Source organism: Phragmites australis, chromosome 2, assembly GCF_958298935.1.
Source record: "Phragmites australis chromosome 2, lpPhrAust1.1, whole genome shotgun sequence".
NCBI classification, from domain to species: Eukaryota; Viridiplantae; Streptophyta; class Magnoliopsida; order Poales; family Poaceae; genus Phragmites; species Phragmites australis.
Genome location: NC_084922.1, coordinates 1303674 through 1317101, shown reverse-complemented (window position 1 = coordinate 1317101; position 13428 = coordinate 1303674). Strand labels below are relative to the sequence as shown.

At 45.9% G+C, this 13428-nt stretch overlaps 2 protein-coding genes across 2 annotated transcripts; one reads left to right on the top strand and one right to left on the bottom strand.

Moving 5' to 3' along the window:
• Positions 1-998: 998 nt before the first annotated feature.
• LOC133909741 (L-ascorbate oxidase-like) lies at positions 999-3256 on the bottom strand. Its single transcript, XM_062352299.1, has 4 exons — positions 2812-3256; positions 2498-2710; positions 2219-2395; positions 999-2102 (listed from the first exon to the last, which is right to left on the bottom strand). Exons 1-4 carry the CDS (start codon positions 3178-3180, stop codon positions 1158-1160), a joined length of 1704 nt encoding a protein of 567 aa, XP_062208283.1. The 5' UTR covers positions 3181-3256; the 3' UTR covers positions 999-1157.
• A 7886-nt stretch (positions 3257-11142) lies between these two features.
• LOC133892745 (uncharacterized) lies at positions 11143-11916 on the top strand. Its single transcript, XM_062333691.1, has one exon. It carries the CDS (start codon positions 11280-11282, stop codon positions 11511-11513), a length of 234 nt encoding a protein of 77 aa, XP_062189675.1. The 5' UTR covers positions 11143-11279; the 3' UTR covers positions 11514-11916.
• Positions 11917-13428: the final 1512 nt, after the last annotated feature.

The following is a 13428-nucleotide window of genomic DNA, read 5'->3' as shown; positions in this document are numbered from 1 at the left end:
GGACCCACTAGTTGCACGACTTTTTTATATATTTTTAAATTCAACGAGCGATATAAGTTTAGATTTACAAAATTTCAAAATGAGCATATATATTTACAAATCTCGGATTTAAAAAATTATTGGTGAAAGAAATATGTCTTCCACTAACACGTGTGACGAAAATCAACTCATTAAAATGGCTCAAACTTAAAGAAGAAATTGAGATAATGAAAATATCTAAAGTGATAAAAAATATGTCCCATGAAACCGTGTGTTTACGGTCTATATTTATATTATTTGTCAGAGAGTAAGTGTACAAGCCTACCTCTATATGATTATGATACAAATTACTACTATACCACCGAGAGCTAGGACTAATTTAGTAAAATACAGTCCAAAATAGATCAAAATATCAGACATCCCAATAACCACCTCTAACAGCGGTGGATACTGTAGCCACAAATTGTTTTGTCGGTAGCCAGAGTTGGGACTATAACGAACCACTAGTTGCACGATTTTTTTTCATATATTTTTAAACTTAACGAGCGATATGAGTAGAGATTTATAAAATTTAAAAGCGAGCATGTATATTTACAAATTTCAGGTTTAAAAAATATAAAAATTAAAAAATTCCTACTTGCACTGGGCATGGCCCAACTTCTCGTGAGCTTATTTATACTTTTGACCCGTCCTGTTTGGGCTCTAAATACTCAGCAGGTGTGGACGGAGATTGCAAACTTGGCCCATGTTGGAACAAGCGTACAATGACCCATCATCAACTTGATTAGTGGGAAATGCAACTCCAAGTTCACTTGTGGATACATGTCTAATCTCCTCTAGTCATTTTTTTATATAATAATTATCTTTCTGTTGATTTTCTCACCTAACTAATGATTTTATTCACATATTCTTAGAGCACGAATCTCAATACAAATGAACTGTCGTGATAAGACATTCATGCGCATCTAGATGCTCGGTGATCACAAGCATTTCTACTTTACAAGAGAAGAAAAGAAAAGAAAAGAGAGAGATTTATTTATTTATCATGCAGTAACAGTATTACAAAATACATACAATTTTAAAAAAATGTTGCATCTCCACACACACCAGTGCTTGTGCTCGCCAATCGGCACAAAATATTGAAACAAATTGGTCTGATTTATTCACAACTGACTACCTCAGTGCAGGCCCCTTGATCGTCCACAGCCCATGATGGACGTGGGCAGCCGGCCGACCCTCTCGATGCCCTCCTCGAACACCACTCCCATGCCCATGTACACGTGCGCTTCGATGTGGCAGTGGAACAGCCACACCCCGGGGTTGTCCGCCACGAACCTCACCGCCGTCCACCCCAGCGGGTGCAGTGCCACCGTGTTCTTCATGATCGGATCCTTCAGGTTGAACTTCCCGGTGTCCCTCTCCGGCTCGAACTTGCCGTCGCCGTAACCGAGCACCCAGAAGTCGTGCCCGTGGAGGTGCCACGGGTGCGTCTCGCTCTTGTTGTTGAGCGCCTTCGTGTTCTGCAGCACCACGTCCACGACGGACCTCAGCGCCAGCCGGTACACCGCGCTGGCCACCGTCCCGTTCGCCGCCGGCGGCGAGGCGATGTCGTAGTTCTTGTAGTCGTACGTGTCCGGCGGGGGACTCTGGTCGTACGCGGCCCGCAGCCCGCGCTTCATGGAGACGAGGTACGGCGTGGCCGGGAACTTGAGAGACACGCCGTTGATGGCCCACTTGACGCGATTGCCGATCCTGTTGTTCGTGTTGAGGAGGAGGAGCGTGCGGTCGGCCTTCGCCGGCGGGTGCTCGACGTGGTCCGGGTGCGCGACGATGGATCTGCTCTGCTCCACCCTGGGCGCCGTGTCGTTCCAAGCGGGGCTGGTCGGCGGCGCGGTGGGCGGCGGCATCCGTGGGTTGTTGCCGACGTAGCTCACGATCGCCATGCCGCTCGGCGTCTTGCGTTCGCGGCCGACGACGTGGGACGCGGCCCAGTAGTTCCGGGACGGGTCCTGGTCGGCCTTCACCAGGACGGAGTACGTCTCGCCGGAGTAGATGAAGAGGCTCTTCACGACGATCGGCTTCACGTAGTGACCGTCGGCTTCCACCACCGTCATCGAATGGCCCTGCAAAATATTGAAGACAGTTTAATTTGCATGTTTTGCAGCATGTCTTTCCATGAAAGATGGTTCGTGCATTAGGATATCGGTAGCACAAATGCACTCGGTTGACGCTCGTGTACCTCGATTTCGAAGTTGAGCGACGAGAGGGACGTAAGGCTGCCAATGCGTAGGCGGTAGGTCTTCCCCGGCACGGCGGTGAACAATGTCGGCAATGCGCAGTCAGGGAGGGAGGCGTTGCAGGCACGGCCGGGAGCAAGCGAGCAGTTGAACATTCCTCGCCCGTTGATCAGCAGAGACTGGGCAAAGCAACAGGGAAAATGCGTCGTCAAGTTGCAGACTTTAGGCGCGTGCACAATGACATGATCACATCGATTTTGTGTTCTCAAGCTAGTCCGTACCTGTGGTTCGGTGACGAACACGAGCGGATCGGACGCGAGACCGACGGCCTGCTCATACACGCTCTTGTGCCACCAGTCCATGAGCAGGACGGTGTGCTCCTTGTCGTAAGTGAAAGGCTCGACGACGCCGTCCGGCACCGACACGACGATCATGCCGTCGAGTCCGGCCACGCGCTGCATCCCGTAGTGCGCGTGGTAAAGGTACGTGCCCGGCTGTAATAAAAAAAGATCACACATTTAGTCTACCACTTGATGATATGTTTATCGCCGGAGATGGTAGTAAGTAGTTGCATGCATGTATGCTTACAGCTTACCCTGTCAACCACGAATCTGTAGGTGAACGTCTCGCCAGGCAAGATTGGGCACTGCGACACGCCCACGGTGCCATCAGCCCATGGCGACTCAATCTGCCGGATGCCGTGCCAGTGGATTCCGGTGTTCTCGGTCTCGAGCTTGTTGTGCACGGTCACCACGATGGTGTCGCCCTGCGTGGCGCGGATGGTCGGGCCGGGCGACTCGCCGTTGATGGTCACGGCCAGCTTCTCGAAGCAGTCGAGGGACTTGTAGCGGTACTCGATGTCCCATGTGTGGTGGTGCATTTTGGCATCCGCGAAGAAAGGCAGCGAGCAGAGGCAGGCGCAGAGGACGGCGGTGAGCAGCGGCCGCCGCGACGGTACTGCCATCGTGTTCTCAGCCGCGATGAGAAGAACTGAAGATGCTTTTGGGTTTGCTTGTTTGTGGGTTTTGAAGCGAGTTTGGAACTCGATTGATCGGTGATTGTTGTGTGTTTCAGCTGGGTCATACCACGAGGCTTTATATGTGTTGTGGTGCGTACTGGTGGATCATGAACGCGTCCATGTGCTCCATTGGGCCAAAAGACTTGATCCAGTCACCACTCGTCAGTACAAGTAACGACCACAATTGCAACTGCGTAACTACTGCTCCTATCTACGAAACAATCAAACACTAGTTGGAGCGTATTATATACTGATCTGTTGTGTGTCCAAATCAAGTTCTTTGCTAGCCGCCGCGCCTACAAATTCGTTTGAGGGTTGAAAACCAGGACCAGGTGATTTTCTAAAAAAATTAATATCACGAAAATCGCTGGTAAAAATTTAGATAAATTCACTCAATCAAATTTATAAATCGGAAACAAAATCCCAGCCAAATTGATATTCGGTAACCGCTCGAATTCACTCGTTTTGTGAATCCTCGTGAGCTGCTTATTTTTTAATCGGTCAAGGAAAGGAAAGCTCGTGCTTGTCTGCCCCGAGAAACAATATTAGTACTTGTTCTTGCACGCCAGTTTGTGCACCACATGTGTCCAGAAGACATGATCCAGTCACCACTCGTCAGCTACAAGTAACGACCACGTTTGCAACTGCGTAACTACTGCTCCTATCTACCCGTTGAAATTGTCATTGTCGCAACAGTATATCCAACGGGCTACAGCTTAAGAAACACTAAGTTTTATCGTCTTAAAATTCAAAATACTATCGAAATAGTTATAAATTTTTTTGAAAAATTATTATATTTACAATTAGATGAGTATATCGTATAGGATGCTATAATCTATCTTAAAAAAATTAGCTCAAAAATTACTGTTACAATGAGAGAAAAAACAAATTTTATTGTACACAGTATTCATAACTATTTTGATAGTGTTTTGAAATTTCGAGAGTAATAGAACATAATATTTTTTGTTTTTATTTTTTTAAAGTTGTCACATATTGGATGAGCAATTACACCCTATTAACTAACGAAGTAGATTAAATGAGTAATATTTAAAATGAACATGTATTTTTATAAATATTGTAAATATCTCTCTCGCGGCTTGGTCTGGCTTGGCACGAAAATCCCAAGCTCGACAGCCTCACAAGGACCTGCCTGGGCAAATTTTAGGCCCGAAAAGAGTCGAGCTTTTCCCCAGCCCAGCCTGGTTTCCTCAAGTTGATAATGGGTCCGTAACTGTAGACTCCGCTACAGAAGCATCGGCGATTTCTCCGAACCAACCGTCCCGTTTCCTTCCGATATTTTACTGTTACTGGTTGATACACAAACGCGTGCATTGTCAGTATTTCAGCATCCAAACCACCCTCCTTTTCGCCCTTGAGCTCTAGTCCACTCGAATGACCTGGGTGATGGATTATTTATAGCTAAATTTCTAAAATTAGTCGTTGTTTCTTAGATTAAAAAACTGTAAACATCGGATATTTTGATGAATAATTTTTTTTACATGGGAAGATTCGATGAATTCAATAGAAACTAGTTATTGGAGCCCACTGCTACATCATCAGGATCATTCTATGGTTTTCAATTTTTATCATCAAAACATTTAGTGTGTGTATCTCGTCAACTCCAAGCTGAGCAACCTCTCTGCATAAACCCTCCAGCGAGTTTATTGTTCATCCTCTGATATGTTATGCCGAATATCTAACTATAGGGTATATACGTATAAAGAGTACTGTCGGAGGGTGAACTCCTCAAGCGGGGGGACCCCTTTGAGATTCGGCTGTGGGATGATTCTGAATCCGTTTTGCGGATGAAATAAATGAGAATAAATGAGATGTATGTGGAATGGAATGATCGGATGCAAGAAGTAGTAAATGCTCAGGGGATTTTTAGACAGGTTCAGGCCGCACTAAGCGTAACACATTACTCCTGTGTGTGTGCTATAAATGCTCTGAGAATATCTCTCTGAGTATATGATGTGTACAAGAATATTTGTCTAAGTCTAGAGCTTCGTGCTCCTTGTTCTACGCTGCTCGTCCGGCTTCAAGACTTGAACCGAACTGAACCTTCGTTGTCTGGACCTGACTCAGTTAATGTCGAACTCTTCAACTTGTCTTTCTCCGGGGAGCCCGCCCAGCTTAAATACCCGTCGGGGCGGTAGTGTGCCCAGAAAGGATGGCACGAGTTCCAAGGCGTCACAAATGGAAAGCAACCATCATGGGCTGCTGCGTGAGGTGACGGGGAGGGTTGAAAACGCGCCCCGTCCGGCCTTGTTCGTCATCATGCCGTTCTTCAACGGACGCCGCGGGGAGGGCTCACCGGGCAGCCACCGAGCAGCCCGGCGTGCCCGCCCGGTCAGAGCAAGCCTAACACAGCAGGGCGGCAGGCGGGGCGCCTTGGGCTTCACGATGTTATTCCGAGGCGCGCCGGATGTCACGCGATAGGACCTGTGCATTAAATGTCCCCACGCCTCCCTGCCAGGCCATGGCAGGAACTGACAGCAGGCGTGAGGGGGAACAGTTGGAAGTGACAGGCCACGTGCCCTCTTAAATACAGCATCGAACCTCTCATCAGCTGACACCTCACCGCTCAACCTCTGTGGGGGCCACCGGCGAAGGACTTCTCAGGCCCTCGGAGAACCGAGTGCTTGGGGGCCACTGTTCGTCGCCCCGAGCACTCTCTCCCGAATATGCCATTTCTTGGTCCTCGGGGAACCGAGTGCTCGGAGGCCACTGTTCACGGCCCCGAGCACTATCTCCCAGAACTGGCTGTTCGGGTCCTCGGGGAACCGAGTGCTCGGGGGCCACTGTTCATGGCCCCGAGCACTCTCTTCCGGAACTGACTTCCCTTGGGTCCTCGAGGGACTCGGGTTCTCAGGGGGCCACTGTTCGCAGCCCCGAGCACCCTCTTCCCGGTACTTGGCCTTTCTTGTCGTCGGGGAACTTGAGTGCTCGGGAGCCATTATTCGTAGCCCTGAGCACTCTCTTCCCGGTACTTGATCTTCTTGGGTCATCGGGGAACTCAGGTACTCAGGGACCACTGTTCGTGACCTCGAGCACCCTCTCACGAGACTTGATCTTCTCGTACCTCGGGGAGATAACCCCCGCGGGAGGGCGCCACGTGGCACTCTGCTGTTCTGGTCTCGGGACTTGGGGCCCCCTGGTTCCTATGTCACTGACAAGTATATTATATACTGACAAGGTATATATGAAACATATTCGGCAGCTACAGATATCGCGGAGCCGAATCAGCGGTACCTGATACACTTGGAATCAAGAAAGTACATACCGAGAGGGGTTAGATTGGTTACCCAAATCAATACAATTTGTATTCAAAACCGGTATATCTACTTGGACGTCAAGGAAAACAATTCTCTATCGACTACGGCTAGATAGGAGTCGGTACCTCACCCTGTATAAGACGAAAAGGTTGAGAGGAGAGGAGACACGAACAAAGAATTACGAGCAACACGGAAGGCAACAATAAATGAGTTACTAGACGACTTGAGCCCTAGGATAGATTAGATCCAATCAAATTATTGTAATAGTCTTATCACCTTGTTTATACTCGAAATCATTAATAAAGGTATCAACACCCCCACAAGACGTAGAGTATTATTCCAATCGAAGGCTTGTACCTGTATACATTGTTTTATCTCTTTTCGTGATTAATCCCTACTCTCGAAGGTATCCAATCAATTTACAGACATATTATCAGAAACTAATCTTCAACAGTTAACGTGCTAGATAAAAAACTTTACTCTATTTTTTAAATTAATCATATCTCAGACTCACTCTTACATCGAATTTTTTGACACAACTTCTACAACTACTTCAGAGTCAAGGAAAGCTCGTGCTTGTCTGCCCCGAAAAACAATACTAGTACTTGCTCTTGCACGCGCCAGTTTGTGCACCACATGTGTCCAGAAGATTTGATCCAGTCACCACTCGTCAGTTGCAAGTAACGACCACGATTGCAACTGCGTAACTACTGCTCCTATCTACCCGTTGAAATTGCCATTGTCGCAACATTGTATCCAATATCGACGGCGGTTCGGGGTGTTTGTGGGCAGCTCGCCACGGGCCTAAAACAAGCGAGCCTGCCCTGATAAGCAGCTGTGAATCCCTCTCTCTCTCGCTCGCGCGGCTTGGCCTGGCCTGGCCCGAAAATTCCGAGCTCGACGCCTCGCAAGGACCTGCCTGGGCAGATTTTAGGCCCGAAAAGAGTCGAGCTTTTCCCCTGTCCAGCCTGGTTTCCTCAAGTTGATAATGGGTCCGCAACTGTACACTCCGCTACAGAATCATCCGTGATTTCTCCGATATTTTACTGTTACAAATCGATATTTTACTCTCTTTTTTTTCGCCCTTGAGCTCTAGGCGACTCAAATGGCCAGGGTGGTGGAGTATTTATAACTTAAACTTCTAAAACTAGCCGGTGCTTCTCAGGTGTAGAAACAGGTGTTTTGCCACCTGCTTCAGGTCCAAATCCTTTGAAAATAGATGACTACAGACAGTTCACTTAAATAACCGCTCGTGAAAAACGGTTATCACAGACGGTTCCTTAAGTGGTCCATTTGTGATAATTGACCCCCGAATTGATATTATTTGTCTGTAAAAGCGATTTTTTGCCCAATCAAGTCACGCGATTTTTCGCGCTATGTGCACATGCGGTTCTTAACACTCAAACCCGAGATCTCTTAGTTTGCGTGAATCCTCCTTACCATTTCAGCACAGAAGTACTAGTGATACTAATAATATATGCAATCATTTTGATATCTTCTATCTGAACGTCAAATGAATATTTTGACATCTAAATTATTTCAAATGAAAAAGTTTCAACTATAAAGTTATAGATCTTATCGAGGGCTACAATTCTTATATAAAGTTTGTTAACATCTGACTTCGTATGAAAAAGTTATGAATTTTTACAACATATTGTCAAAAGGAACCACATATGAAAATCACCCCTATTATCAGAAACGGTTCACATAAGAAACTACCTCTGAAAATACTCATTTACAGAGATGGTTTTTTATATGAACTGCATCTGTTAATCATCTCATTTCTAAAGATAATTCATATAAGGAACTGTCTCTGAAAATAACAATTTACATATGCGGCTATCGTAAATGGTTGCATGTGAAAATTTATTTTCACAGACGGTCCAAAACTATAAGGGTCTGCTCATGCGGTTTGTCATTTGGGCCGCCTGTGAAAATAACCCTAGATGTCCCAAAAATAGTTTTTATAGTAATGGATGCTTATATCTTCACAAAGTTCTTATTTGACATTGCTGTTGAATTCATTAAGGTGTTTGTAACCCCAAATTCATCTCCTACATCCATAAGACTAAACCTTTGCATACTACTCCCATCCGAACATAAATACTTGACACTTTGATCAAGATCCGGTCAATTTTTTAAAATTTTGACCGTCAATAGCTTCTAAAATTTTTAGTTTAGAAATATAAAAATCATACGTGTAGATTTGTCTTAAAAATATTTTTATTAGATATTATAACTATATTCTAATAGAAAACAGTCATCAAAGTTACACGATAAAGATCATAAAAAATAAAAAATGTCATGTATTTTTGATCAGACTAAGTAGCAAATCTTGTTAGTCTTATTAATCATGTTGACATTAATCACTAAAGCATACTATACCTATACCAGAGTCATTTCTTGTGAATTATTTGCAGAGGTGAATTTTCAGTTATTCTGCTCAAAACTACTTCTCAGCTGACACTAATCAACCTCTCATTTCTTTGCAGAGGTGAGTTTATGCTTTTTTATCTATTTATTACAGTTTTGAACTTTTCTTTTTTCACTAATGTATATCATTGCATTGCTTCTAAGCTCCTTATTAGTGATGAGCCGCAAATATCCTGAGTCAGATTGACAGATAGTTTGTTTGGGCATATATAGTCACGTTTAATAATGCTGGACTTCTGATGGAAGTAGCATTCTCTTAAATTTGTTTCTCCTCGTTCCCCGTTCTTATTTTGCACTGGTAGATACAGCTTCTATCTACTTCGTGGTGCCTTCAATCCATCAGAATTTCATTTGTTATTACTTGTATTATGTTTTTCTTCTTTTCTTTTCTTTTTTTTGATCAATCTTAGCCAAAGAAAAGGTTCTATGGCCCAAGGACAGATTAATGGAGGTGCACAACTCTATACCTAACACCTTTTTTGTTGGACCTATAGTCAATTACTCAATTGATAGAAGCTTCAGTATTCAATATTCCTTTTTCTATACGTTTAACTTATAAATCAGTTCATTACACAGTATTTCTTGAATTAACAAAATGAACATGAAAATTCATGCGTCCAACATGTATTCTGAACTTTGAAATAGAGAAACAATTAGATTTGTCAAGTAAACAACCCACCTTAAGCTAAATGAAAAGATTGAAAGTGTTCTTTCCACTCAATGTTCATTATATTAATTTTTGTATGTTTTGAATCATTCTCACTACTCCGTATGCCTTTGGAATGCAGTGCAACAACTATTATTGAACTTCAAATTTTTCCATTCCTCCATTTTATAGTTGTGCCTCACATTCTTGTTTGGAAGATGCAACAGCTACAGGTGGTGGCGTGGCATGTGTTCAGCCCTCCGTGTCGCCCAAAAAAACTCGTAGCATCACGGGACCCATGTCTCGTCTGGTCACCTGGTTATGGTTGGTTGCTTCGATTTAGCCGTGGACGACCGCAATGCAACCGATTGGTTGGCCGGCCGGCCGGCAGATTTGATTCGGTTCTCTTCTGGTTACAGCTGCGACCGTCGAGACCGGTCAGTAGCGAGCACCCCTTTCGGCTACCTTTTGGCGCCTTTGCATTTGGAGTTGGGAGGCGTTCGTTTCGGGCAACTTGTTTTCGCTGACGAATTACGTGTTTGCTTTTTTCCCACGGCGTATATAAAGTAGGAGTAGGTGCTTAAACAACAATGCACGTTGCAATTGCAATGTTACCTGCTCCACGTAAATAGTGGCAACAACAATTATCTGGCCTGGTTGGCATGTTAGCATCATGCCATTGAGACCACTAGGCCATTAGAACGTACCAGAGGATCTCGCAAACATGGATCGGGCGCTTCACCTGAGCCATTCCGAACTACCCCAGACGACGCCTGCACTGCACGGTTCGTTGGGCCACCACCACCTATCCCCCGCCGGGGCCGGCCTAGTGGCTATGCCGAGCCAGAACGACGGACGGGCGCTGCTGCAGGTAGCCACGGGTCACGTGAACGAGGATCCGTATTCTCTGACTTTGCAGAGGTGCTACAGTAATTTGCAGCTGGTTACTTAGCAAATTACCCTAACAGTCTGTAGCAAAATACTGTTAAAATGACTGTAGCAGTACTTTACCACTGAATCCTGACCGTCCATTTGTGACCTACGGACAGGAAGCACTAACATCAAAATTACTGTAGCGCATATGATTTTGCCGATGCAAAGTCAGATGATGCGATCCCGTGAACGACGTGACCCTCGCAACGCCATGCGCGCGTGTCGTGCCAGCCCCACCACCGGCACAAAAGCGCCCCGCTTTTTCGCCTGCGCCCGCTGCGTTGACATGCATGCGCGCGGGTGGCGGACGCGACTTGCCATCGGCGCCAGGGCACGGGCGTGGGCCGTCCGCCCTCCTGCACGCGCGCTGCGTTAACGCAACCCACCTGCTGCCATCTCCAACTGTCCGATCGATCAGTCGAAGCACTCGCGGTTTCACCCGTCCTCAGCCGGCTGGCTGCTGCTCTGGACCCAGGGCCAGGCCGCCACACGGGTGCGGGTGCCCTGCAAGTCGGTTGCCGCCCAGCATCAGCTGCTTGCACATACAATTTCTCGTGACTGCTCGCTGGACCCTAGGATATTTCCAGCCGCGCGGCACTATAAAAGGCGTCCACCAGCTGGTCCATTTCCCTAACTCGAGCTGGCGATCGATCTCTTCCATCGAAGAAGACGCCACCCTTGTTCTTCAAAGGAGAGACGGAGCTTTGTAGTTGTAGAGATAGATACGCATAGTTGCTCAGAGGCCAAGGCGATCGATCATGGAGACGATGGCGGCGAGGTACGGGAAGAGGGACCAACAGGCCGTGGGGTGCGGGCAGTGCTTCCAGATGCCGCTGCACTACCCGAGGTACAGCAAGGAGGACTATGAGGCCATGCCCGAGTGGCAGCTCGACCGCCTGCTCTCCGAGTACGGCCTGCCCGTCGCCGGCTCCCTCCAGCAGAAGCGCAGCTTCGCCATGGGCTCCTTCCTCTGGGGCGGCAGCGGCCACTGAGCTAGCTCGAGTTGCCTACTACCTTTCCTGATCTTGAGCAGCGGCACGTATCGGTGGTATCTATCTAGAGAGAGATCACTTTACTAGGAAATAGTTTCCGTACTTGCATACACTATATGTATATTATTACTGTGCCTATGCGCATATCTGACTATCAGTGTGCTTGTGAGAGAGACTAGTAATATATCTAGTTTTGTGATCAGGTTTTGTAGGTTGCTATATGTTACACGATCGACATGCATGTATCTATCTCTGCCTCTCTGGTGAGGATCGAGATGACGAGGTCTTACTTAACACTGGCGCTTAATACCGTTGTTGCTACCTAGGTAACTAGATCTCATACTAGCACGTTGCGTCTTGTAACATAATGTACCGTGAGTATATACATATGTACTTTTGTCTCTCTCTCTCTCTATATATATATCTGATTGTGTTATATGTAATAACTTATATTAGCTTGTATATATGTGTGTGTGTGTTGTGTGACCTCTGAGTGCTTTCATGCTCATCTCGTGCATGCTTGACGTTAGGTGGTCAGTGAGAAAGGCGTGCCATGTTTAGCACTGGTGAACCTTGACCACAACTTGTCGTGGTCGTCCTTGGAGAAAACGATCAGCCACAAAGTTGACCAAATTACGAATATTCAACAATTCAACCCCATGGTGACAAATTGAAGAGATTTTCTAAACTATTATAATGGAGTGGCACACATAACAAGCCCGTTTCCTTATTGCTTCATTTCATCCTCGTTCGCTTTCAATATAAATGCAGTATTTTGATTTTGGACTAGTAGCTCTTGCATCGTACCATACGTGTACGGAGAAATAGCACATGCATCTTGTGGACAGCTATTTTGAAACAACAACGCATGCATGCATCCCAGTGAATCGGACAACTGTTATTTTTCGTTTTAGAAAAGCAGGATCGTACCATATGGCTTCTCAGAAAAAGGGAGAAATTAAGCTTGACATGGGTAAAGTTTGAACGTTGAAGAACGTTTAACATTCTTTTTTTGGCGACGATATAATATTTAGCCACACAACTTAAACACCAAACTGATCGTCCAGCCAGGTTGGGTGAAAGAAACGAAACAACCTGTTTTTAATAGCTAGAAAGACTTGTCAGCTAGCTAACCTCTTCTGCAGTCGTTTTCCAACAGACAATTAGCCATACCGGCCCTCGTGGCCTCATCTAGATCGGTCATGCGATCATAAGAGCTCGATGTTACCGGACCAAGGGCACTTGGGAATGGTTGGGTACTACCGAAAGTTCGTGAGAGGTTTTGGTCAAATCAGTAAACTCCTCACCAATCTGTTGAGGAAAGGAGAAATGTTTGTATGGGCACAAGCCACCGAAGAAGCCTTTCAAGCCTTAAAGCAAATACTGATATGTGCACCAGTACTAGCTCTCCCCAATTTCAGCAAACCTTTTACCACAGAAACGGATGCATCAGATAAAGGTATAGGTGCTGTTTTGCAACAGGGTGGACATCCAATTGCTTTTGTTAGCAAGGCTTTAGGTCCTAAGACTCAGGGGATATCTACCTATGAGAAAGAATACCTTGCAATTATATTAGCAGTGGAACAGTAGAGACATTATCTGCAGCAAGGGGAGTTCTCCATTAAGACATACCAGAAGAGCTTAACTCATTTGGAGGATAAGAAGTTATCAACTCCATGGCAACAAAAAGCCATGACCAAATTACTAGGTCTGCAATATACCATTTCATACAAAAATGGGTCAGAAAATAAGGTAGCAGATGCCCTTTCCAGAGTATCAACTTCAGAAGTTGCTGAAGTGGCTGCAATCTCAGTGTCCCATCCAGTGTGGCTGGAAGAAATAGTCTCTGCATACCACCAAGATGAGAAAACGTGCAAACTATTGGTTGAACTGGCTATACAGCAAGAGATGGGTC

What these genes read in the sequence shown, in the direction of transcription:
- LOC133909741 (XM_062352299.1), bottom strand. Translation starts at nt 3,180, where the DNA reads ATGGCAGTACCGTCGCGGCGGCCGCTGCTCACCGCCGTCCTCTGCGCC. An exon ending in ACAGATTCGTGGTTGACAGG is followed by an intron (nt 2,711 to 2,811) that starts GTAAGCTGTAAG and finishes TTTTTATTACAG; the next exon opens with CCGGGCACGTACCTTTACCA. An exon ending in CGCTCAACTTCGAAATCGAG is followed by an intron (nt 2,103 to 2,218) that starts GTACACGAGCGT and finishes AATATTTTGCAG; the next exon opens with GGCCATTCGATGACGGTGGT.
- LOC133892745 (XM_062333691.1), top strand. Translation starts at nt 11,280, where the DNA reads ATGGAGACGATGGCGGCGAGGTACGGGAAGAGGGACCAACAGGCCGTG.